This window comes from Loa loa (assembly GCF_000183805.2).
Source record: "Loa loa unplaced genomic scaffold supercont3.281, whole genome shotgun sequence".
Lineage (NCBI taxonomy): Eukaryota > Metazoa > Nematoda > Chromadorea > Rhabditida > Onchocercidae > Loa > Loa loa.
Genome location: NW_018108461.1, coordinates 47,213 through 73,831, shown reverse-complemented (window position 1 = coordinate 73,831; position 26,619 = coordinate 47,213). Strand labels below are relative to the sequence as shown.

General features: G+C 29.8%; 6 protein-coding genes across 6 annotated transcripts in view; 3 read left to right on the top strand and 3 right to left on the bottom strand.

Annotated features, from left to right (window-relative positions):
- Nucleotides 1–952: 952 nt before the first annotated feature.
- Nucleotides 953–2,096, top strand: LOAG_01709 (hypothetical protein; the record flags this gene model as incomplete). The annotated part of the gene is made up of 2 exons (XM_003137247.1): nt 953–1,370; nt 1,903–2,096. The coding sequence occupies 2 exons, from the start codon at nt 953–955 to the stop codon at nt 2,094–2,096; spliced, it is 612 nt and encodes a 203-aa protein (XP_003137295.1).
- Nucleotides 2,097–3,550: 1,454 nt separating this feature from the next.
- Nucleotides 3,551–7,673, top strand: LOAG_01708 (hypothetical protein; the record flags this gene model as incomplete). The annotated part of the gene is made up of 7 exons (XM_003137246.1): nt 3,551–3,595; nt 3,706–3,932; nt 4,558–4,855; nt 5,277–5,419; nt 5,761–6,129; nt 6,548–6,631; nt 6,878–7,673. The coding sequence occupies 7 exons, from the start codon at nt 3,551–3,553 to the stop codon at nt 7,671–7,673; spliced, it is 1,962 nt and encodes a 653-aa protein (XP_003137294.1).
- A 524-nt stretch (nt 7,674–8,197) lies between these two features.
- On the bottom strand, nt 8,198–10,169 carry LOAG_01707 (hypothetical protein; the record flags this gene model as incomplete). Its single annotated transcript, XM_003137245.2, has 4 exons — nt 10,039–10,169; nt 9,183–9,294; nt 8,884–9,068; nt 8,198–8,460 (listed from the first exon to the last, which is right to left on the bottom strand). The coding sequence occupies exons 1-4, from the start codon at nt 10,136–10,138 to the stop codon at nt 8,198–8,200; spliced, it is 660 nt and encodes a 219-aa protein (XP_003137293.1). The 5' UTR covers nt 10,139–10,169.
- A 2,041-nt stretch (nt 10,170–12,210) lies between these two features.
- Nucleotides 12,211–13,802, bottom strand: LOAG_01706 (hypothetical protein; the record flags this gene model as incomplete). The annotated part of the gene is made up of 5 exons (XM_020445820.1): nt 12,211–12,529; nt 12,821–12,926; nt 13,016–13,144; nt 13,387–13,566; nt 13,748–13,802. 5 exons carry the CDS (start codon nt 13,800–13,802, stop codon nt 12,223–12,225), a joined length of 777 nt encoding a protein of 258 aa, XP_020303762.1. The 3' UTR covers nt 12,211–12,222.
- A 204-nt stretch (nt 13,803–14,006) lies between these two features.
- On the bottom strand, nt 14,007–18,232 carry LOAG_01705 (PH domain-containing protein). The gene is made up of 10 exons (XM_020445819.1): nt 18,189–18,232; nt 17,219–17,418; nt 16,819–17,017; nt 16,326–16,500; nt 15,962–16,065; nt 15,243–15,353; nt 15,020–15,124; nt 14,726–14,824; nt 14,298–14,451; nt 14,007–14,200 (listed from the first exon to the last, which is right to left on the bottom strand). The coding sequence occupies exons 2-10, from the start codon at nt 17,401–17,403 to the stop codon at nt 14,046–14,048; spliced, it is 1,287 nt and encodes a 428-aa protein (XP_020303761.1). The 5' UTR covers nt 17,404–17,418; nt 18,189–18,232; the 3' UTR covers nt 14,007–14,045.
- Nucleotides 18,233–23,731: 5,499 nt separating this feature from the next.
- The window catches only part of LOAG_18376 (copper transporting ATPase), a gene marked incomplete at its 5' end in the record, with an annotated part of 9,680 nt that continues 6,792 nt past the window's right edge, over nt 23,732–26,619 (top strand). Inside the window, 6 exons of the mRNA XM_020451036.1 lie at nt 23,732–23,882; nt 24,194–24,357; nt 24,988–25,149; nt 25,298–25,374; nt 25,677–25,851; nt 26,180–26,322. Coding sequence (XP_020305219.1) covers nt 23,732–23,882; nt 24,194–24,357; nt 24,988–25,149; nt 25,298–25,374; nt 25,677–25,851; nt 26,180–26,322 — 872 coding nt within the window. The remainder of the gene's footprint in view (nt 23,883–24,193; nt 24,358–24,987; nt 25,150–25,297; nt 25,375–25,676; nt 25,852–26,179; nt 26,323–26,619) is intronic.

Genomic DNA, 26,619 nt, shown 5'->3' with positions numbered 1-26,619 from the left:
AAATTAAATTTTAGTTGTATTTAAAGAACGATATTAAAATAAATTTAAATTGATCACTGTTCTCAAACTTTTTTCCTTCATCATATTTTAGTCTTCAAATTTTGATTAAATTCAGGTGGATTTTTTTAATCAATCTTTTTTATCATTCATAATTGTGCAATCAATTTTGAAAATTTTTTAAAATTATTTCTTGAAATTTATACGAGAGATGGTATTTAGCTTAATACAATTACTTTGCATCAAAAATGCAAATATACATTATTATTTGTATTATTAATCTTACTGTAAATTTACTGAGTGAAAAGTAAACAGTCGAAAAATAACGAAATTGATTTTCCGGTTGATAATGTTTTTCCGGATGATAATGTTTTCACGGATGATAATATATAGGTGATAAGATTGCGAATGATTCATTCACGGGTATTATATATGTGATTGATGAAAACAACAAATGGTATTGGATGAATGAAGCAATTGAATCAAAAATTCACATCAAAAAGTATTCAAGTATTCCTATAAAAAATTATTAAATTGCAATATTTATCATTCAAATAAATTAAAATTGAGAAATGTTAAAAATAAAAAATATTACTCAGTAAATACATAATTGGGATCAAATAAAACCAATTTTTAAAATAATAATAAATTTTTGATTAATTATCGAATTAATTCATCCGATTGTGTTCACCCACTAATTACTATAAATTGTTAATTCATATTTTGGTCAAACTCATTATGCTTTATTGAGTTTTTTTTCTTCTAATTATAAAATAATTCATTGTACTTATACTTTAATTAAAATAAGAAATACTAGTGGTTTATTAAGACTTCGAAAATTTAAAATTCAAAAATTTTTCTAAAAAATAGTCATTTTTTGTGAAGACTATATATTTGAATTAATGCAACAATTATCAAAAACAAGAGTGAATTATCATGTTTAATATTTAGATTGATGATAAATCGCAGTGATAATGCGAACGAGAAGGTTATGACTTATAACAATAACGATTTTATTAATCAATCAGTGAAGATGATGATTAAGCCATCCGGAAAGATAAATGGATTAGAAAATATAAATGATGATCAGGAAATAATGGACCAACAAAGAAATAGTAGTGGACAAATAAATGATAATGAACGGGAAAATGGTAAAGTGGACCGAAGCAAGCAGCATGAATTAGCTAGTGATAATAACAGTGATAATGTTAGTAGATATATCGCTGATAATGTCGGAAATGAAGCAAATCAAATAGCGATTAATAAGAAAGATAAGAAAACGAATTTGAATAGTCTACAACGAAAATATGAGAATCGGCAGAAAAATTCTAGAAGTACAACTTATGCTTCTGAAAATGTTAATTACCGTAAAGGTAAACTGTTTCCCAATCTTTCTTAAAAGTTTGCTTTTATCACTAAATATCACCAGATATCATCAGATAGAAAGGATTAATTTCATTGAAACGTTTATTTTAATACTTCCAATCTTGTATGATTTTTGAACGTTTTAATTAATGTGCTAGCAAAAATGTTCAGATAAAAACTCATTTTATTTTTGCTAGAATTCAGAGATTTAGGATAAGTAGGAAAATTGTCAAAGTTTGAAAGTGTAAAAAATAAATATATTAAATTAAATATATTAATTATATTAAATAAATATAAATATACTTATAATTTTCCTTTTTTAATGCTTCAAACATTCCAGAAAAGGAACATTGCCATACAGTTCGTTATCTAAAATTTTATTTAATTTAATCTGAGTTAATTGAATTAGCACTATTTAAGTATTTGATAGCATGGAGTCACGTCATTAATATGTCGTAAGGTGGTAAATGAAAACTTATATGTGTAATAAATGCTTGTCATTTATAATATCAAATTTACGGATGAAAAAAATAATTGCAGCTAAACATCAACCATTGAATGAAGTGCAGAAAAAGAAATTAAACCGGAAAGAACCGTCTAAACATCAGGAAAGTAAAAGTTATAAGAAGTTGGATAACTTTATATCAGGAAATAATCAAAAATCAAACGATATTATCAATAACGTGAGAAATTTCGACCTTTTCATTACTATATCTGTATTATTGACTCATTAAGTATGATCGTTTAAAAATTTTTGGCTACAACCTATTTGAATTGAAAACTAAAAAATGAATGGAATTTAATTGGTAATGAATAATCCGTTCACTTAATTAAATGCTTTTTATCTTGTATTAATTCCTTTTTCTTGCTTTCCTTCTATTACATCTTGACCATTTTTTAATATATTCATACGATATCTATCAATCTTCACATAATCTTGCGATCATCTCATATGAGTTACAGTTAGCCCAACAACACCAATGGATTACAGTATTTAGTGGTTGTGGGTGAAAGATTATGAATCTATAATTTTAACAATGTTAATCGAAACTATAAATTGATCAATTATTCTTATATTTTCTAATAAAACTACTAAGTATAGAATAGGAAGTGTAAAATGTGTAAAATAAAAGAGAAAAGGAAATAATTGTTTTCAATTATTACTTTAAAGTAAAATAATTTCATTGTACATCAAGTATACCAACCAAAATGTTTAACCAAATTTTTGTTTCATTTTCCTGAAATTCGAATTTTAAATTAGAAAAAATGAAATTAGGAAAAGGAACGATTGTTTAGGATGATGTTATTATCACTTCATTTTATTACAATTTATTTTTTCATTTCATTTCATTTCATTTCAATTCATTTCAACTCATTTCTTTTCATTTTAAACCATCTTATATTCCATTCCTATATCTTTTGTTATTTTAGCATTTCGATATGTTACAACAAACATCTTCATATCAAACAAATCTAAAAAGTTCGTTATTTGTTTTTTTTACATTCAAACTTTAACAATTGAATAAACAGATGAATAGAAAAAAATAATCTATAATAACTGTTACTACTGCAAAAATATCCGGAAACTTGTCAACCATCAGAAAGATAACTGCAAAAATATGACAATATTCCGATAGGTAAGCTACGCAAATTTATAAAAGATAAAAAATAATTTATAGTGTCAACAAATTACGGTAATTCAACGACATGGATTATAATCTTAACAAGTCTGGCAACTATTGCTGCTTTCATTATATTTGTTGCATTTATTGAAAGACGGAAATGGATTTTATCGTTTGTTAAAAAATTTAATTTGCAATCTTTTTTTTTCCTGAAATTAATTAATTTCATTGCAGAAAAAAGCTTACCTTTTAAAGCTCATCCATATTAATAAAATGCTAACACAAACTTTAGCAAAATTATCAATGATTTCAATTATTGTACAATTTTTCGTTTCATTTTTATTTCAAATAATATTCTGATCATTGATCATACTGTAAAAATTCCTTCAATTATAACATATAAAAGTGAATTTTAATGAAAAACAAAGAAATCAATGATAGATATAAAGAAATTTATTACAAATTTTAAATATGAATTTGATAGTTTTCAATGATCTTTTATGATCTTTTCAATTTTTTTTTCTTTTCTTTTCTTTCTCTCCGGTAAAAGAGTTATTTTTAGAAAAATGAGTGGAAAAAAAGAAGGAAAAGTATTCAAAAACAGTTCAAAGGTTAATTGATTGTTTTCTTTCCTTTTGATGTTGTAGAATAGTAGAAAATAAAAAGAAAAAACTTACAGAAAAATTTAATTTGCTAAAAAATTGGCTTTGAGATATTTCAGGTTAGCCAACTGACTATACCAAAAGATCATATGTTGGAAGAATCAATGATAACAAGTGCTAGCAATTCTTGGAAAAATATTAGTAAAGAGGAAGGAAAAGAAGAGGGGACTGTAACTATCAATAATAAGCTAATAGCGGAAGATTTGAGCTCTGTAATCGGTTTAATGGCTTACGGTAGTCTCAAAAATGACATTGATAGTAATCTAGGAAAAAAATATGATAGCAGGTAAGAGTTTAATTAGTTTGATATATTTTGATATGTATCAAGCTTTCCTTAAAAAAATATTGCTTTTCTTTCCTTTCTTACGTTTGATTTTTCAAAATTTTTTAATGTCTCATTTAATTAATTGCGACAACAACAATAAGCTTTGGTAGTTTACTTGAAGGAATTGATAACTTATGAGAAAGAAGAAAAAAGTTAATGGCAACTTAAAATGAGTCAAAATATGTTTATATTGAGTTAAGAAAAATGTTGAATTTAATATTATCATAATGATACATTTTGCTGCTAATGGTATAATATTTTTCATTTAATTATCATTATAATATTTATAAATTTATCATTGCATAGTTTGAATTAAAACTGATAACAAATGATAATTACATTATATTGAAAAATAAAAATAGTCAATTTTTTATTGGGAATGTTTAGTGAATTTTACTATGAATCAGTTGTAGAATGTCGTAGATTTTAAACTGTTCAATGTATTTACTAACAGCTAATATTGATAAACAAATATTAGTTAAGTGATAATCATCGTAATAACCTGAAATCATGATTATTCCGGATATGCCTCAAATATGATTATTCCAAAGTACTCATCCCTCAAACATGCGACTTTTTTTTTCAGAGCTTCCCGCCAACATGCTGGTCGTTCAGTTAATAATTTTGATATGCTATCATCATCATTGACTTATACTGATTATATCAAGAATGCCCAAGAAATCCCTCAAATCACAATAAAAAATCACGATAATACGATGGATGATAGCATTAGCAAAGATGAAATTGAAAAATATTCGGAAAACACTTCTGAAATCACTAGTGACAATGATCGTTCGGACATTTTTGCCAGCAATAGTTTCGCAACTCGAAGTGATATTGCTATTAAAGAGCAAAATGCAAAATTGGAAAATCGTTCACGTAAGGTTCGACGTTTCATTTTTAGCATTTGACGTTATCCGAAAGTAAAATAACAATTATATGCGACTTTTTTCTCTTTTCTGTATTATTCTTCACGTGAATCTTAAGGTAAAATTTTAGTATCTAATCATTTACGTGGAAAATTTAAGAAATAAATTCAACTAACCTGAATATAGTTCAAAAACGGAATGCAGTTGATCTGGAAATAATTTAAAGAAATTTTTTTTTCCAAAAATTGAACGAATTGCCAACGAAGCACTATTTATATGTCATTTCTACTCAATAAATGATAAACTTTTAGTTTTTTTTCATGAGAAAACAAGAAATTTAATCCGCACTTTTTTAAAATTTAATTTTGCATATTTCAAAATGTTATTTTACGAATTACATAAACGATTGATGCAAAAGTTCATTTTTGTCTTGTAGAATTACCGAAAAAATATGATAGTGGCGGGAATGGAGATGTCAACCAATGATGATGAATCATTTCTAGATGTATCACCATCAGATAGAACAAGATCAACAAAAAGTAGCGCATCTTCTGAAGCGAGAACAACAAATATAACTGGGTAAATGTTATTTCATTCTTTGATCTCTAAAATTAAAAAATTAAAATTTTGATTAGTACTCATTTATAGTGAAATTCAAAAGACATTCTTTTCAAAATATTTTTCATTTCTTTGCAAAAGCATTCCTGATAATTCATTATTGTATTCAATTTATTCCACTCATAATAAATAATTGATTTTGTTAATAAAAGCATACAAGGCAAACAGGTTAATTAGATCATGGAAATTGATTCAGCACTTAATATTTGTGAATTAAAATTTGTATTTCAAATTTAATTCCAACCATTAATTAATGGTCTATTTCTTTATTGGAAAAATATGGAAAAAAAAATATTTTGTAGAAGTGAAATTACACAACAGTCCAATGATCAATCAATGGTTTCATTATCACAAAGAGTAATAACTGATACTAACTGGATCAGTGATAATACAGTATCGAATGATAGGAATTCGAATGACAGTTATGATAGTACGCAACAAAATTCGACCTTTCAATGGAACGAATTACAGCCAAATTCCATTTCGCAAACGTTCCTTTCAATCCCTCAATCAAATTCTGTTTTACGAATGTCTCCACTCCGTCACAAGTTATCAACAACATCATTATCATCATCATCACCGTCATCATCATTATCATCACTATCACTGTCATCATTATCATTTACTCACACAATTCATACTTTTTCGAATGGGAATGTAGGACAAAACAGGTTAGCATTATCAATTATCAAACTCATCTATAATCGATTTGCATTTTCACTTAAATTTAGGTGCGATTTTTTTTTCGTTTTCATTTGTAATTGCTAAAATTTAAATTAGTTTTTGATCGATTTACAAAAATGTTTTTTTTCGAAAAATTTTGTAAAATTTAAAATAATGTTCAAATAAGAGTACTAATTTTCTAATTTGTATCTGTAAAAAGGAAAAATTTTAATTCGTTGAATGATTTCAAATTTTATAAATTATTCTTTTCCCGAACTTTTCAATACTTAGCGCTAACGTAATCATTATTTTTCGAACCAAATTCTATTGATTTTAATACTCTTGCAAGGAAATATATGTAAATTCAAAAACACACAATTTTAAAATCTGATCTTGCTATTTGCTATGACTAATACATATTTTTAGCAAGTGTGCATATGCAAATTCGATACATTTATCTGATTTCGAAATACCTTCATACCTGAATGCCGTTCCAACATCAACCTACAGGTAAGAATGTTTACTAGGGTATTGTCTCAAATTTTCCTAATTAAAATTTCATTTATTTAATAATATCAAAAATCACTGGAATGATTCAGAAGATCCAAAATTAAACATGAACATAGAAGAAATAAGAAAGATTTATCGTTTTTGGTAAACAAAGAATTCCTCGATTTATAAGTAAAGCTAATTACTGAATTTTAGAATTGAGAAATGAAATTATTCAAAATTATCTTGATAATAATTTTCTTCTAGCCAACAACAATTCACTTATGCAGCATCAAAAGCATGGATACGTTCACAACAAATCAATGATATCAGGGGACTGTCACCAACAGTATCTGAAAGCACACAAACTCATACAAGCAATGATAGAATCAATTCGAAATCGACACGAAGCGCTAAAATTCTACCGATATATCAGTTAGAAAAAATGCCAAGAAGGTTTTCACATATGACTAATGTTGACAAATTCAAGTCGAAATCATTTTGTCAAACCGAAAAAAGAGCACAGATATGTCATCAATCTAAAAAATATGCATCAATTCTCTCAACAATACCGTTGACAAGTCAATCATCAACTGTATCAGAAAGATCCGGAAAATGCTGTATCAATTCGGGACCATCCATACCATATAAGTTTCCGGTTGAAAACCAAGTCAAAAATTTTCGCACTAATTTCAAACAATCCAATGAATCGTCTCCAGAAACGAATACAAAATTTGTCCATCCGAAATTATCGGAAATGATATCAACAAACAGTGAATTTAGTGAAATTCCGAATTGTTCGAATTTGGGAAAGAAGCTAAAATTGTCAGATATGGAAGAAGTACAAATGGAACAATCAAGTTCAATTGAAGGATTGAAAATGAAAATGAACATGGTATTAATATCATCAAAACGATATCAATCATCCGATGAATATATCGGAATTGGAGAGCAACAGGTCGATCAAGAAAACAATCCGTCCGGAAGTATATTGTCTCTTAATTCCAAAGCAGCAATAACAACTTATGAAAGTACGCAAAATCTGCCCACAACTGAACCATAACAATTGTATTATCTTTTTTACTTCCTTGATCTCATCAGTGAATTTGAAGAAGTAACAGTTGATAGTAATAATGACTACTACAAAGTGATCGTTTGTTATGATTGGTATTATCTAAAAGTACAGGTTGAAAGTAAAATTGTCAATGGTGATATTTTCAGTCAATGCTAATCTTCATAGTAGTATTGCAGCGGAAATTGTTGTGAAAGAACATTTCAAAGGGATTTTGGAAATTATGCCACTTTACTACCATTTAGTATTTATTTGTTTCCAAAGTATTTCTTAAAAAAAAAAAAAAAAAAAGCAAAAAAGAAGGTTATATCTGGTTATTTTCTTGTTTGTATGGCATATTTTTGATATTTTTGTTTTATATAATATTTTTGTTCAGATAACCATTTATAAATATGCAGTTTATATTTATATGTCAATGAATAAACATTATGGACAAAATAAAAATTTCACAGAAATGAAAGAAAGATGAAATCTCTGCTTTCATTTCAACAAGAAAGAATGCATAAAAAAAAAAATCATTCAACTGGCGAAATATTTTTGCAATCAACGGAGAATTTCCATAAATCAACTTCTATGTCTACGAACTGTCGCTTATGATATGTGTATGTTGCAGGCAAATTCCAACATAGTTGCGCAATGCATTCAGCACTGACATCAGATAGTTTCTGGACGACAAATTTAGAAATATATTGCCTTGTACTACTTTTGTGTAACGAGAAAAGTTTTCCACTTTCCTTTAGAATCGACAAACCCGCTCTAACAAACTGTACATCTATGCCTGAAATCATGAACTCAAAAAATTTCCATTTCATTTCATTATTCTAATTCAGTTATTTCCTCTTTTCAGTATTTCGTTAACAATGAGAAACATTAAAAAAATTTCATCACTGACGGCAATACGTTCTAATAGGAAAATTATCAATCATTCCAATTAATGAAACTTTCACACTTCTTAAAGCAGTAAAAGTGAAATGAAGAACTTTGCGAACAAGAATACATCATTGCAGCTATCTACCTAAAGCATAACATTAGGCCAGCTTATATTGCAAGCTTTTTTTTTGGGAAGTTGATATCATGCTACATCTGGTTTATAGCTTAAACACCAGCAGATGTTATGCATTAAATAGCCTGTTCTGATAACTTCTAGCAGTAAAAATATTATAGTAAAACAGTATATTTAACTTGTGTACAAAAGAATTACCTGCATTATTTTTGGTACCAAATGGTGGATTCATAATAACAGTATCAAAAGTAGGCTTTAAAGCGCTGATGTTTTTTGTAACATCTAAGCAAACCACATCAACACTGCTTTCCATATCACAATGTTCAATATTATTTTGACAAATTTTGATTACTTCTTCATCAATTTCAACACCTAATCCATAACTGCAAAAGCTTTAATTGCATTTTTCCTTATAATACCTTTAATTTTCTAGAATTAGATTTCGCTGAGATATTTGTAATGATTTCTATATCCTATATTAAATGTAATCAACGTACCTTGCACCAAGTTTAACCGCTCCCAGAAGTAATATACCGGGACCACAACCTAAATCTGCCACAGTGCAACCATCAATATATCCTTCTTCTGCGATTGCATTCAATATTGCCTCTGAAATGGGGAAAAAAAAGGAGACAAAGACAAAATAACCTGGTTAGTTCCGATCAATTTACAATTTAATTAACCAAACCATAAGATTGTGACTTACATATAGTCAAGCTGAAATTCGCTTCACGAAACTTTTTCTTTGTTTTCTTTTTTACAATGACGATCATAGCTGTAAACCATTGTAAATCCGAAATTAAATTTCGCATGAAAACTAGTCCATATATTCGATACAATATAGTTTGTACTGATGGTTTAGTTGTACAACAGCAGAAAACATGAATCAGAATCTCTAAGACGATTAGGAGAAGCTGCGTAATGAAATATTTTAAGACCAAGGTTATTGATAAAGGTATTTGTGGTCACAGTTCCCGAAATTTAATTTTTGTAATGCATACAGATGTACAGTCAAAGTATTCGGCAAAGCAATGCCTCATCAAGAAGCCAACCAAAGTTTAGGAAATGTATTAAAAAGTCTTACAAAATAAAGGGACGTGTGATGTGGGAACACAAAGTATTAATTCTTCGCTAAAACAGCTTTTGCACCTACTTATAAAGATGAATAAAGACGTTCATTAACAACATAGACAGAATTTTGAGAGCTCTTCGAACTTTCAGTAATCAATATGAGTGATTACTGAGCAAATCTCTCAAGGATTTATGCAATATCAACCTCACAACCATTTACCACGGTCAATTTATTCATTTAATTCATGTTCATTTATTTAGAAATGATTAAAGAATACCTACCAGCAAGTTCAACACTCGTTGAATATTGCTCCAGTTGTACTTTCAAATTTTGAAACGTTTCAATTTGCGATAGAAAGCATTCAAAATGTTTCTTTTTCATAGTTTAATAACATCCAATTAGCACCTCTTCCGACGAACCTATGAAATGAACTTCAAGAATTCCGATTTAAACTTGACGAAAAGACTTTCTTAATGAACAGCCTAACCCAAACCTTGCGCTACTACGTCAGCAGAGACCGTGTTCCCTGTAAAAGTTCTACTCCCAGAAGTAACAAACAAAGGATTACTTTTTCCTCAACAAATTTGAAACGATACATGTAAACGGAAGATTGTAGGATACAATCGAAAAATGTTTTATCAAAATTGTTTGAAAAATATTTATAGAATTCTAACACAAACATTTCTACTCTCTCGAAAGTTACTACGAATTTTCAATACTAAATAACATATTTCCCCTTTGCTCAAGAAGCTTTTAAAAAAACTTTAAATATCTCTTCCGTTTTCTAACCATTCCAATATACTGCAAGCATCATTCAGCCATTTCAAATAATTAGTACAATGATCATTCAAACTATTTTATCACCTGCAATGAAAAATGTTAAGAGAAGACATTTTATTTGAAAATTTTAATTTTCCCTAAGGAAATCCGACAAATAATTGAACAACGCAAAAGAAAGTAACCTGTCGCAGGGGAAACTATAAAGAAATAGATAAGAATATTAAAATCCAAAAACATTAATAAGGCAAAGTAACTCGAAATGAATGAAATGTATAGTTTCGAAATATTAAACAATTTGCATTAAAAAGAAACAATAACCACGCATTTAAATTTAAACATACTACAAAACTCATCATGAACATTAACTGAGTTTGAAAATTAAGCAAAAAAGTGAAATAAGCATGCAGGATCAATCAATCATTCACTAATCCATAAACCATACTTTTTCTTTTTGCTATCACAACCATTTCCAGCAATAATAATAACAACAACAAGAGCAAATACAACTGAATAACTAATATGATACAGGAAAAATAAAACAGAAAATTCAAATTTTAAAAGAAAATTTTAATTTAATTTAGCATCATAATAATATGTAGGATTCAGGAATCGAAAGACGTACTGCATTGAACTATTGCAAATTGCACGAATAATTTAGCTAAATAAAATCCCTAATTATCTAATATAAATTCCAAGGAGAAAAGAAAAATAAAGAAAAATAACTAAGCAAATGTCAGAATGGTTTAGGAAGATATTCCTTCATTCTTTTCTTCTTTCTACTTGATCCAGTATATTCAGTATGAATTTTCCAGGAAGTGGGAAAAGGGAGCGAGAAGAGGCACAAGAGGATAGGAAGCTCTCTAAATTAAGGATCATTGGATCCATACACAAGATTCTTCGGCAACTTTCAATTATTTTTGGATGAAAATTTCGTAAAATTATGTAATATTGAGTTATACGAAAGCCAAGCTAGAACCCATAGATAATTTGAATACAAATGTATCGAATGTCTGATAGCAGAATGTAAACAAAAAGTTGGAATGCACAGAAAATACGGATTTAAAATAAATATTTGAAAAAAAAATCAACCATTTGCATGAAAGTTAGGTAAAGGTTGCTAATGACTAAATAACTACAAAACAAGTAACATTAAAATGGTATACACCAAGGATTCTGGACTTTGGAAAAATATACACAAGAATGACTATACACAAATAACCGAGGATTATAATTCACCGTGAAAAACTATGTGTACAAAAAAGTGCCAGCTAAATTCGATACTTCAAAAAATAAGTTATGAAATCACAAAAAGAAAGTGAGAGGTGAAATGATTATGAAAGGCAATAACATCAAATGCTCATCATCTTCACTGTTTATGCCCTTATAATTCTTGGAATAAATTAATGAAGAATTCATTTTTCATTTTTGATTTGTGTTTTTTTTTTCTTTAAATGTCTGCACATCAATGAAATTTTTTTCAATTACAAAATCCATCATTTACAATCATTTCTTAAAAAAAATTGCAGGAAATATATGCTGAATTCTCGAGGACGAAAATGGGAAACATCTCAAATCAGCTAAGTAAATTAGTATTCAGAGAAATTAGTATCTTCTTGGGATCCTACTTACCTTGCAATGCTTAAATTTTTAATAAAAAATGAAAAGAAACCGAGGCACAGTATAAATCAAGAGTACTTAAGAGATACAGATAACTGTTGCTGCGACTGCATCGATGGAAATCGTTTGAACTCTTTCAGAAGATATTCTACCGTTTGCCCCTGCATAATCATATTATAAGCAAGATGCGAATTGCTTTGTACACCGGCTGGTTTTTCTTTCAACTTCTTATTAGCAGCTTTCCCCTTTTTCGAACTGCCTCCCTTTTTGTTATCACCATTGATATCGTTCGTACCACTGCTGAAGAGAGATGGACCAAACATGATTGCCAAATTGTGGATTTCCATTCGATTCTTATCTGCATGATTAGCAACTCTGGAAATGTCGAAATGTTTGAAACACATTTTAAATCAGCATGATATAGCTAAATAAATGAAACCATTGCAATAGGACTTCGGAGTGATTTTTTTGATGCATTAAATTGGCAAATAAAGTTTAAAAAAAACACCTAAAACGTATGCCAAAATACATTGATATGCAAAATGATGATATTAAACTCAGACTCTAAATCATTTATAAACAAGTGATCAGGATCAATATTGGAACATTTGCAATTCAAGTCACTAGAAACTTCGCTAAAAAAGAAAATAAAAAGTCTGAACTAACCGTATAAGATGTCCAAATAGAACTTTGAGTGTTTCTCGGTTAACCAATGGTAGTTTATTTAATAAATCGTCAAATGCTTTTAATTTTCCTTCCCCTTTAGGTAGCCCTGAATTTCAGATCTAGGTGAATCATAAATTAATAAAAGATGATAGCATAAAGAAAAAGAACAATACATAAATGTAGGAGATCACTTACGGTTGGCGTAAATGAAATCCTTAGCCAAATTAGCTGGAAAAATTGGTTCTGATAATTCGCGAAAAAATAGTTTTAAAGCTCCTGTTAAAACATGGACATCATCTTCTGCCAGTAAAGCAACATATTTTTCTGAAATTCTAATACTTGATGAGTTATGTGTTTTCATAAATTCATTCCCCATCGGAAAAATTAATCATGCAGGGATAACAACCATTAAGCAGTGCTGAACCAATGCAAGACATATTCCGGCAACTTTATGTGAAACATAAAGGTCCTTTCATATCTGTAACCTTATTTTTAAATGAATTAAAATAGAATAAATGACATTCCTGAGGATAAGATAAAATCCACACTTTAATTTATGCAATCACCTTGATCAACCTGGCATCGAATCCTTTGAATCGATGAAAGATTGCCACTAACTCGATAAAGACCATCTGTATCGAGACCTTTCGATTCGACTACTTCTGTAACCAGTTGGATAAAACGTGGAACTGTCGTCTGTTCATAGTGACAAATTGCGGCCAAAGTACTTCCAAAAACGGGTTCCGCTGTAAAATATAATCCAAAAGCTTTAGAACACCTGCTCATTTTTTTTAAATTTTATCATTTATACCTGAATAAGCTTAAAATTCAGAGTGATTACATCACAGTAACATAGAGATTGGAGCATTATCCATCACTAGAACACATATATCATTCCATCATTATCATCATCATTATAATACATACAGGTATCTTTGTCACATACGATTACTGGCGGAGTAAAGGCAGCAATATGTGGCATATTGTGCCGTTTTCCAACTTGTATGACTATTCTAAAACTACATCCACTGATATTTAGCAAACTCAGTGATTATATAATTCTCGTTCTATCGGAAATTACATAATCACTGAGTTTGTTAAATACAGGATGCGTCGTTGTGCGTTGATTACTATTGAAACTTCTAAATTTCCACTTATAATTTCAAACACACATCTAAATCAAGAATCGAAAGAAAATATAGACGACATAAATAAAATTGAAAAATTAACGTTTGTAAATGCCTTTCTCTTTCAAGCTTTCTATGGACGGTCTCGATCGGAAAAACCGTTTTAGTTTTTCAATGATAGACTCACGCGTCAACCTTATCTCTTCAATATCAGCACGCTTTTTTTCATCACCTGTAACTGCAACCTCGGAACCTGCAAAACAGCGTAAAATGAACAAGAAAAAAAAAATTTGCATTTGTGCCACATTTTTTCAAAAAATTTCGATCTTTAGTAGGTGCAAAAATCGAACCTTTCACCGACACCTTCGATTTCTTAAAAGAGCGTCGTGTTTGACTAATACTAAGTGATCTTGAGGAATAAGACAAACTGCTTGAATTTCGTATTAAACCAGCGGTAGCTAAACCTCTTTCCAACACCGGTGTCGGATACGCATCAGGACGAGGCTGAAAAAATTAGCATTCCATTATCTAGGAATGGAAATGAACAGTGAAGATTTCAGCCACCATGTTGGTTACATTTTTCTTAAAATTTATATTAAAACTAGAATCAAAACCATTTAAGCTCAACTTGAGCATTCAACACAAGGATCAACAAAATAAAGGTGGGATTCATTAGTTTTTATATTACTTGTACGTATGTCACTATAATTGCATACTGTTATGATAAGGAAGAACGTAGGAGAAAAAAAAATCTATTTTAGTAAAACTTTGGACATACCAATTTAGATACGACCTGACGCATTGCATGGAACCATCCATTCACATCCTGCGTATTTGATGTACTAAAGTAATAAATCGTACCATCTATTAGTTCAAGCTGGAATATATACAATTACTTGATTTGTGACGACTTATCATCCTGTTGAGACGGATTAATTTCATATCGACAACGAATGGTGCTACCGTAAAAAGTAAGAACCGAAGTTCGTAAAGTCAATGTTTTGTAAAATATAAAGAAAAAATATAAAACAGAAATGAAAGCAACCCAAGACGGAAGGAAAAGCATACATACCTGAAAAATATGCTTCCTACGTTTATCCTTTTCATTCGCCCATTTTACGTATGCTCCTCGAAGATCGCACATGCCCAAGGGTGCCTCATAATGACGACCTGATTTCTGTAAAATCATTTCGATGGAATCAAATTATTTGCGCAAAAGCCAATCATTCATTTAAAAATTTTATATAAAGCCAGTCATTCATTTAAAAATTTTATATTTGCTTAATAAAGCTTACCTCAGCACTTCGTTCATCCTTGTAAAATATGATATGAGCAGAAGAAAGAAAAAGATAACAAGATGTCCATTCTTTCTTCTTTAGTCGTATTCCTGCATCTGCTACTTTACACTAAAAAATCCACTGGGCTAGCATAAAGTAGAAAAACATTTATCTGCATTTAGAAAAGAAGAGGAAGGAGAAAATATGGTAAAGAAAAAGGGATGAAACAGACATATATATCAGCAGAAGTAGTTAACAATGTGAAGAAGAAAACAGCACATTTAACCAATGGTATTCCACCGAATCACTAAGTTGTAGTGGGAGTAAATGGTCTCTTGGATGGTGGTATTAAACAGTATGACTGCATATAACGAAAAAAAACACTGTCAAAAATAAAAACTGGTACATCGAAATTCGTTTGATCTACCCACTTGTAATATGTGGCTGATCTGGAGCACCTAATTTTTGCTATACAGCAGTATTTTTCGGCTTATCTAAAGCTTTTGGGAACGCCAAGATGTGCTTTAATCTTCCTTGGTCATTACTGTTTCTACCTCCGGAATCAAATGTTTAGGTTGAAATTAGTAATATATTGTACACTAATAAATAATCAACAATCGATGTCACCCCTAAATAGGACCATAACTATTTCTTAACTTAGTGATAAATTCATTTGTAATCTTAAAAAGGCCAAGTCACGCAGTTGCTAAAAAACAGGTCCAGTTATCGCTACAAACCTTTTCCAGTGTTCCACATTTGATCGATTTATGTGTAATGCTTCTGGAAGGAAAGTGAATAGGATAATTACTGGAACACGGTTCGCCGCCAACAGCTTTCGGAACTGCAAAATGGGAATGACTTTTAGTATCAAAAATAGAAAATATCAAGCATTGAAAGTTAAAATCCATGAAACCGAATAGGATTGTATGCAGTCTGCTCTAGAAAATAACGAAGACTGCAGCAGTAATGTTTTGGAAAACAATGTGAAACTTATTTCCATTCCAAAGGGAAAAAAAAATGCAACTTTTCAGTTCGAATCTTGTCAGTATAAAAATTACTTTAAGTTCTTATAACGAAATTCAAATAAATGAAAATTCATACCGGTACCAATTTCCTCATTTGATTTATGCGAATGTAAGTGTCCAGTAGCTTGAAGTTCTTGAGCTATTGTTTGCACCGACATTCGTTTTTCCGTAATTTTGTTACGTACGCTTAATGTTGACCAAACCGCATCTGATTTACTGTTCCCAACACTGACACCATCATCTAGCTTTGCCTAAGCAGCAGAATTCATCATCAATAAAAGTTATATAAAATCTATCAAAATTCTACCCTAATTTTCACATGAGAAATGGTTTAGGAATTTCATACAAATAATAAATTAAAACATGTATAGACAGCACAATTATTTTAGATATCTTCTTCGGACCACAATTACATGAACATTTTTTGTCAGGTAGATGATAATCTGCTAAGGCTAAACCTAACTAAGCATGTTCCTGCTGCAACTTCAGTTTGCTTACACTCTAAATTGACTGTTACTTGAACTATAAATGCAGCGCACGATATTAAGTTACAATCAACAAGTACTCACAAAACAAACAGCAGATATCGTAGGGTGAGGTTCCGAGCATGACGCTAAAACATCATCTCTAGTTTCCACTTCACTATGCAGCGGGCTATTCTGCTGACTGCTCAAACCATTTAGCGCACCGATAACTTCTAAAGGTGGTTTCAAAAACCGTGGTGGTTTCCAGTGGCAATCACCCGTTTCATGGTTGTAAAAATAAGACCTGCAGGAAGATAAAATAAAAAGAATTTTTTAAAATTTTCATCATAAGCTCTTAAATTCCCTCTAGATCTCAATTTCATTTGTGAATATGTTTTAGTGCTTCTTGATCTAAACAGTAATAATATTTTTCAGAATTACTGTCAAATGCAATCTTGCTCATAAGAATTCAGTTCTTAAGTAACAATTAGTGAGAATATCGGACCTTCCGGCATCTGTGAGATACTCATACCATCCACCTCCGACATCGCGAACTGCTTCATCGGTAGAACCTGGAATGGGTGGCTGCTCTTGTCGTCGACTTTCTTCCTCCATTTCTCGAACATTTGCATAGATATGCTCATCGTCATTTATTGATCCTTCTTCAGTGGTACTTCGTGAATCATTCATCTTTGCTTGATCAAACTGACAATATAAAACGATAAAACTTGGCATAAAAACTCATGTTTTTTTTTCTTTAAGAATTAATGAAATTCCCTCTACAAAACCAGTCGAAAATTTATGGGAGTTCAAATTATATGGAACTGAAATCCATCTGTTCCATAAGAAAGAATATAGATTTAGCTACACAAGAGATTCTATTGTTCTCTTAAATAATATATAAAGATGCATTCGTTGCATCTGAGAACAAAGCCGAGAAACACGCAACCTCAGCCTGATAAAGCTCATCCGTTGCAAAACAGATTGAGCTTATTACCAACGTTTTATTAAACAGGCTATCTTAATTCTAATCCAGCCATATTATTCGCAAAGCAAAAACTAGAAATCCGATCATAATACATTTCGTAACACATAAATACCCGCTCGTGGCACCAAATTATACGATAGTCGTATAAATTCAATTAATCGACAAAATTTTTCATTCGTTTCCAATTACAAATCATGAACATTTTAGTTTAGTGTCATATCTGCCCGCCATAAATTGTAAATTATTCGCAACTTTTTTATTAATGAATTACATGAGGGTAATGTGAATTCTTCAATCCACAATTCCTTGCGCGACATGTGACTTATTCAATTCCAAAATTTCATTCAGCATTACATAATCCCTTGTTTCAAAAATTATACAAAACTTTTCCAACCCGAAATATAACAATTTAATTTGTGACATTTCTTGTACGTAGAAATTTCAGTATAATACTTCTATTTTCAAAGAAAAAAAGGAAGAAACATACCTCACTGATGGCATTATCAAACAATAAATTTTGCTGCAAATTCGTGCTGTAAATACCACTCGTCATCGGGATATTTTAACCAATTTTCGTTAATTGATGATAAACATAACGTTCATGCTTCATGCAATTCCTACAATAAGACATTACAATTGCTATGGAATCTCGGGAAAATGTCTTTGCGCTTATCCTGTGATTTTCGCTGACAAACACCAAACAAAAGGAACCATTTTGGATAATACTACCCATGAGATAGACAAATGCGGTCCGCTTAAATATAACAGAAATTCTCGCGGCCCTCCTGAAATTTCTCGTCATTTCAATCTTCCCCCTTACCGACAAATTTGTTCAAAAAGTTCCGGTTGTCATGGTCGCCTAATTTATTTGATTTTTTAATGAAAAGTTTTCGTGAATTTTTGAAAGAAAGAAATCTTTTCCGATATTTTCATTTAGTTTTTTGCTGAGTTTCTTTTTTTTTCTTTTTTTGTTCATTAACTTTGATGTTTTTTCAAATTTTTTTTCCTTTCTCTTTGCTTTTAAGAGAGAGAGAGAGAAATTTCCTCTTCATTCAGGAGAGAGAGAAAGAGAAATATTTTCCTGTTTTTCTTTGCAATCGATCGAACCTCGAAATTATTTGCAACTGAAAATTTCTGTTATTAGCACCTTCTCTAACATGAAAAGTTCCTAACATCTTTAATCATGCATGATTCCTTGAAGAGAACATTTCTCCTCCTCCTTTCCCGGCGAGAAAGAGAGAGAGAGATAGAAGAAAAGGAAAAAAAAAGACCTGAAAGAAGTATAGAAATTGTTTACCTTCATTCTTTTATCTTAGTAGAAAAAGCATTATTTACTTAAGCAACGTTTTTTATTGTTTAATTCTTGAAGTGGCTTAATCACTAAGCGTTATCTCGAGAAACTGTCGAGAATTTCCTTTTCAAAAATCTTCTGATATGTCGAAATAAACATAATCAGGCTTATTTCATTAAATACTTTACAGAATCGATGTTTTAAAGTAAGGGAAAGTTGATAGCGTCATTATTCGTTGACAAATATTTTTCTTTCCCTCTCTCCCTCTTTCTTTCCTCTTACGAAAGAGATAGAGAAATGTTTTTATTAATTTTATACAGGAATGAAAGCTTATTAAAGTACACAACGAATTAAAAGCATCATAAATTATTAAAAAATTTTTCTCCTTATGATCATTTTGTGATTTAACATTTTCAGCTATATTTTTCTTGATTATTGAAAATACTTTTTGTTATTAATGTCATTTAAAAAGAAGTATTGGAACAAATGACACTTTCTCCAATAACATTTTTATGATATTAACATTCAAAAGTAACATTCAAAATTGTCGGATTATTATCCCTTTTTTTTTCTTCCAAAAAGCTCATTTCAAGAAGGAATAATTTCTCATAATTTCTAATAATCTTCTCATAATAATCATAATTTCTATTTTATTACCGTGAAAGTCTTTTTTTTTAGTCTAATGCATCATTTGCATAGTGTTACGTATATTTTAGGGTAATGACCACCTGTGATTCAAAATAGTAATTACTTGTAATTTAAGGTAACGATTACTTATAATTTACTTATATTTATGACAACGGTTATTTTTACGGTGCTTTCAAAATAAGGATTGCTTTTAATCATTTTGAATTTTAAATATAATTTTTTCTCTTTATAATTTTAAATAACGTTTACTTATAATTTAAAATGGCCATTACCTACAATTTAATTGCCTACGATTGCCTATAATTACCTACAATTTAAACAATCACCTACAATTATCTACAATTTAAAACAACAATTACCTATTGTTTAAAATAGCTACCACTTATAATTTAGAATAACTATTACTTATAATTTAAAATAGTGATTACTTATAATTTAACCAATTCAGTTTGAGCTCATATTTTTTTTTTTTTCAAGCTCATATGTTATTATTCAGTTCATATATTATTAGTTTCGTATGATGATAGAGTGAAATGAAATATGCAATTTCCCTTGTTGATATTGTCATTTCTTATTACAAAATATTTTCATTAATTTCATTCGCTTTTCCTCTGTGAGATGGAAAAACTGGAAAATCAAGTATTTCTAGCATGTCTCGTCTCATTAATAGTAGACATTTTTACTGAGATTATATATCTTTCACATCATTTTCATTTCATTAGCTATTTTGTGCTATGTGAACTGGTTTTTTAAATGAATCGCTTTCTGAAGCTTCCGGTTGGAATTTTTAATTGGAATATTTTGATTTTCGAAAATTTCGTACTTTTTGTTGCACATCATACATGGACTACAATAATTTCTCCTTCTTTAATATCGGATCAATTTCTATTGTATTTTGTTGATATCATCTTTTTTCTTTCATTGGCATCAGGATCAGTTTTTAATCACATTTTTTATTGAGATCAACTTTTTTTCATTGATATTGGGGTCAGTTTTCATTGATTTATCATCATTTTTTATAATTAATTTTCATTCAATCGACCATATACTTTTAGGCCATATTACCTCCACCATTTGTTAAATGTTTTTTTAATGAAATTTTGAACTTCATAACATGTGAGCTGTATCTTTCTACCTTATAGCTTTTGATCTTTATAACTTTTGATCTTCAATCCTTACATTTATTATTTCAACACTTTTCAATAAGCATTTTGAAATTGCATTTTTGTAACTCATCCATTGCATCTAATACAGAATATTTCTGTCTGCAAATTATTACACATTTCTTTTTGCAAAGGAAATACGTATTTTGTTCGGTTAGGCATTTATAAATCATGAATATAAATCTGTGAGAATTTTCATTTTCGTTGGACTTATTTCACTTTCAGTAAATGTGCTGAGGCTATATTTATAAGGTGACAAATAATTCGTAAATAATTAATTGGAAAAGACTGTTACGAAAGATTATGCAACCCTGTATAATGATCACTTTGTTTTATGTTTTCCATTTTTATCTTCTTGTTCTAGTTTTTCTCTTTGTTACAGCTCATTTGGAACTTTCGTCCATCTTCTAATTTCTCGGTCAATAACCTAGATAGAAATTGAAAAATTGTGATTTCAAATTAAAACTTATAGTCTCAAATTTTGTTTTTGACTCTTTTTCCCAAGGTTAATTCTTCTTTTCAAATTTTCTATTGTCTTAAAATTTGCCACTGACACTTATTTTTATGTGAAGTATGTAATGGTATGTGATGAAAGGTTTTGAAATTTTTATGGCAAAATTATGTTCTATAGGGTATGGAAATTTTATTTTTTGTTTGTCGTTATTTAGCTAAATGAGTTATTCTCATTTTCAATAGAATTAGAATTTTTTTGTTTTTGTCTAATGTAAAATAACTGTCTCTGTGTATGTTTCGTGTAGTTAATAACGACCTGCTAACTTACGTGACCTCACTTACTTAGGTAGTGTTAACGTTGTGTTAGAGATGTTTTCTAAATCGAGTCAGGTCGTTGTGATTTTTTTTTTCTTCTTTTTTCTTTCATTTTTTTGGGAAACTTGTATGTTTACGTGCGCAACAAATGTTTACCTAGGTAGTATCACTTAGAAGCTATTGTTCCATTTCGCTTTTTTTTTTTCCAGATGGCCAGTGACATGGAATTATTTAATTTTCTAAATCAACGAATAGATAATGAAGTTATAACAAGTAATGGACGAAGAATGACATCTCACTCATCAGCCAATGATATTCAGGATAAGTTATGTGATGCAAGAGACAACGGTCAGACAGTCGTATCAAGCAATGATAAAAAAGGTCCTTATTGGGTTTTTTTAAAATGAAATTTCAATATTTCTAAACAGAATTTTGATCAAATCCAAGCATATGGGGATGATTTGAGTGAGTACGCGTAAAATGCAGATAACTAGCACGGAAAAGATAAATCTGAAATAATAAGAATGCTTAGTAATGTTTATTGGCGTAGTAATGTCAGCAATGTTATATGTAGAATTGTGCATTTTTGTTGCAATCATATTGAAAAGTTATACTGAGTTTAAATTCTATAATTGTTGCTGAATTCGTTTCATCTGAACGAAATATTAGTCGTATTGCGGAAATTTTAACATCATATCTCATTTTATTAGTAAATTGAAGTATGAAAGAGATAAGTGGCACTTTTATTCATCTTAACTTTAGCGGTTTCGATTTTTTACCCATTTATATCCACTAAAAATTTTAAAAAGTGGAAGAAAAGAGAAGAAAATTATTTCCATATATTCTCATTATGATTCTTATTTATAAATTTTTATCCGAAAAATTTATATGCAAATCAAAAATTGATGAAACATTTAAAAAAATGACCAGTGATCTTTGATCTACTACCATAACTATAAAATATTGCGTGTAGCTCATCACCATGGTCAAAATTTAAAGAAATCTGGTTATTTGTTTGGAATTTTCTGATATATTTTTCATAGCGTATCTTAAGATTATGTTCTTTTTCTACACCAAAACATTCAAATTTCCTCTTTCTAGATAATGAAAAATATTCGAATAAAGCTTCGACAACTTCGATTTTTCAAGAAGCAATAATTGAAATCAAAGGAATGACATGCCATTCATGTGTAAATAATATCGAGGAGACTATTGGAAGAAACGATGGCATAAAATCAGTTTCCGTTTCACTTAATAAATCTGAAGGCTAGTCATTTGAAACTTTTTTCATTAGTTATGGTTTTTTAAACGCTAGTACATTTTCTGGTTGTCCGGTTTCTTGGAGATGTTTGTCCAGGTATTTCCTGATGATAAATAACTCAGGGTAAGAACAGTTTACCCGACTGCCTGTGAATCTGGGAGAAGCGGAAACTTTGCGATATCTATCTAAGCCAATTTTACATGAACCATTTATTGCTTTTGCTTCTTGGCTCCTGCAGCTGAACTTGTTTCATTTTTCACTTTGTTCTTTTTCCTCATTGTTTCAAAATATTCAAGGGCGAATTGTATACGATACATCTAAATGGAACGTTCAGACGATCGTTGAACTGGTCACCGATATGGGCTTTGATGCGAAACTGCTACAAACACAAGGTTATCTTGCTTATTTTTCAAATTTTCATCATAGAAACCGATGAGGATAATTATCAAAAAACTGTAACCTTAAGGGGATATAGCTTACTTTTGAATAATGTTTTCGGTATTATTAGGCAAAAATATGAATTTACGGGAAGCTTTTTAAATTGTCCCAGATATTAGAGCAAGCTGGCATATGATTTTTTTTCAGTGTGTTGTCATCTAGAAACTATGCATAAAATGTGCATAGGACAGCAGAAAGTTCAAAAATTCTCTCAAAATAATGTAGATTTGTTTCCTTAGAGTGTTACAATGTAGTTTAAGTGTGATATGGTTTCTTATTGCAATGAAAACTTAAATTTTTGAATTCTTCATTGAAAAAAGAAGAACCTGAAATTACAGTGTTTTGCATCTCCACGATAGTTAACTTTTCGCAAATAGCGTTATTTTTTAGATTGTTCCGAGGAAGTATTAACTGATATATCTTCATCAATTTTACTTAAAAAGGTGGGTGGTATGTGTAAAATGAATGAATCTACCGTGAAACATGGGAAAAAAACAGCGAAATTTGGACCCGTAAATGATGATTCAATTGAGAAGCGAACATTTTCAGTGGAAGGAATGACATGTGCTTCATGTGTTGCATACATAGAACGAAATATTGGAAAATTGAAAGGTTTTTTCATTTTTTGGTAATGGTTTTTGAGAAATTAATGAAAAAAAGGGAGAATTCATGATTTAGTTCATGATTTTTGTTTAGAATGCAGTTTGATGTGATAATTTTTTTTCCAGATTTTCAATAAACCGACAAAAATTTCGATATCTTTTTTTGATTTCTTTCTTGATCTTTGTTTTAATCAAAAATTTCGCTTCCTACTCGACGAACATTCACATTAATTAAACAAGTCACAATTTCGGGACTGAAATCGTAGCTATTTGTAAAAAAGTATGCAATCATAGCTATTTGCAAAAAGTATGCAGTTCCAGGTGTACATTCTGTAGTCGTAGCTTTGATGTCATCAAAAGCGGAAGTGGTATACGATTCACTGGTAATCGCTGCCGAACATATAGCTGATGAAATCAGCATGCTAGGATATCGTGCTGCGATCATCGATGATGGATTCGGAAATCATTCAGTGTTAAATTTGCTGGTAGGTGTTGTCCGAGCACAGTTAATTACATCAACTTTTAATTATTTTTAACGTTTTTTGCTTATTGTTTGATTGCATTAACATTATAGTTTCGACATTTTTTTTTCATGTTGAAATTTTTTATTGTGCTGAAAAGTATGCAATTCAAGAAATGATAGTACAATGACCAGAAATCATTGAAAGCTTTTCCTCAAGCCCACTTCCATCTACTTTATTATTAAAATGATTCCCTTAACATAGGGATGATAATCGAGCGAAACTATAGTATAACATGATAACCACAGGATAACCGCAGTACTTTTAATCAGAACTTTTTATTTCCCTGGAGGTATTTTTCAGTTTTCTTCCTTAGTTTCTTAAACTGTGTCTTTTTTTCTTTTTGATGTGGTAAACGACAAATGACTTATGACTCATTTCTAACCAATTGAAATTTATGTAACAAACTCAAGTATTATCGTTTGCTGTTAAGTTTTAGAATGATATCATTTTGAAGTAAAATCTAAAATCTGAGTGACACCTCTCCGATGGTTTTACATTTTGCACTTATTTGAATAATATGAATAATATATTTGAATAATACGAGTGATTGTATTCATCGATTTAGAGAAGTTATGAAGTTATCGATTTCAGATTACTGGATTATCATCAGGAATCTGTGTGCAACGAATTGAGTCACATGTCGTTGCGAGGAAGGGGATCGAATCATGTTCTGTTTCATTAGCAACATCCTCTGCAAAGATTGAATACACTTCTACATTTATTGGTCCACGTGATATTATCAAAGTGATCGAGGTAGGAAGCGTTTGTGAAATTGATTAAAACTTACATTGATAATAATTTAAAATTTTATTCTAATGAAATTTTGTGCCATTGCTTTTGTCACAAATTAATTCTTATCGTAAATTAGATTTTCAATTTAATTCATGTTAAATTCGTTGAGGATTTGGGATATTCAGCAGCAGTTGCATGTCACGATGAACAATTGAAGAGGCTTGATCATTCGGCTGAAGTAGCAAAGTATGTTAACTTTTAAAAAAATGTGCATTGTATGTTTCCATTTATGATTTTACTGCTTTAGTAATTAAAAATATTTATTAATGCTTTGTAAGCACAATGATCACGCCTTAGTTAAATGCTTTGCTTGTCGCTCTGAATAAACCTACTGTTGCGATTAAAATTTCCGGTACATTGGAAGCTAAATATTAAATGAGTCTTGATGCTCCAAATCTATGTCGTTCTTATTGAAATGTTAGCTAATATTGTAATTGGATATGTAAGTGGATTAATACAAATAATCTTACACTGCAATTTTATTTCAGGTGGAGATTTTCACTGGTACTGTCACTGCTATTTGGGATGCCGGTGATGGGTATAATGATCTATTTTCATTGGTTCCTCCACACACCGATGCATCCCGAGATGCAGACACCAGTATTTACTCCTGCACTCAGTTTGGACAATCTCATTTTACTTGTTTTATGCACGCCTGTGCAGGTAACAATTAATATTAATAGTTGTCATATCTTTAGTTTACTCTATTTTACACTTTTGTTGTCAAAATTGCACCATTTACAGTATTTTTATACAGTCACTAAAATACCACTTATACAAACTAATTGGTAAATATTAATCACACTGTGTCCTTCTTCCACTTTGGTATTAACTTTACTTAATTATTTACTTCGATGACTAAACCATCATTTTAAAATGAATATTTATCTTAAAGTATTCGCATTAAAATAATAGCTTAATGTTTGGTAGTATATTTCGATATGTTTATACTGTTTTATTGCTATCGATATTTTTTTGATTTTTTTTTTAGTTGTTTGGTGGGAAATACTTTTATTTGCAAAGTTGGAGAGCGGTGAAGCATGGTTCAGCGAATATGGATGTTTTAATTGTGCTTGCGACAACTACATCATATTTATATTCCGTAACTGTTGTTGCAATAGCTATTATTTTAAGGTGAATATTTGCAGCCACGTGGCAGGATGTTGTGTTGTCGAATTGGAATGTTATTAAAAGATCGTATCAAGTTTTGAATTTCATGAGTGTTTTAACTCCCAATTTTGTCGTAATTGGCAGGAGTCAGTGACAGCTTTTTTCCGAACCATCATTTGAAATTAATACATATCTGTTATATAATAATATATTAATATAATATTATATAATAATATTATACAATGTAATATAATATAATATAATATAATATAATATAATGTAATATAATGTAATATTATATTACACATAATATAATAATAA

Coding starts and splice junctions, on each gene's coding strand:
- LOAG_01705 (XM_020445819.1), bottom strand. CDS start 17,403: ATGAATGATTCACGAAGTACCACTGAAGAAGGATCAATAAATGACGAT. Junction 16,501..16,818: donor CGATATCTGCTGTTTGTTTT/GTGAGTACTTGT, acceptor TCTGCTGCTTAG/GCAAAGCTAGATGATGGTGT. Junction 15,125..15,242: donor AGGATGAACGAAGTGCTGAG/GTAAGCTTTATT, acceptor ATGATTTTACAG/AAATCAGGTCGTCATTATGA.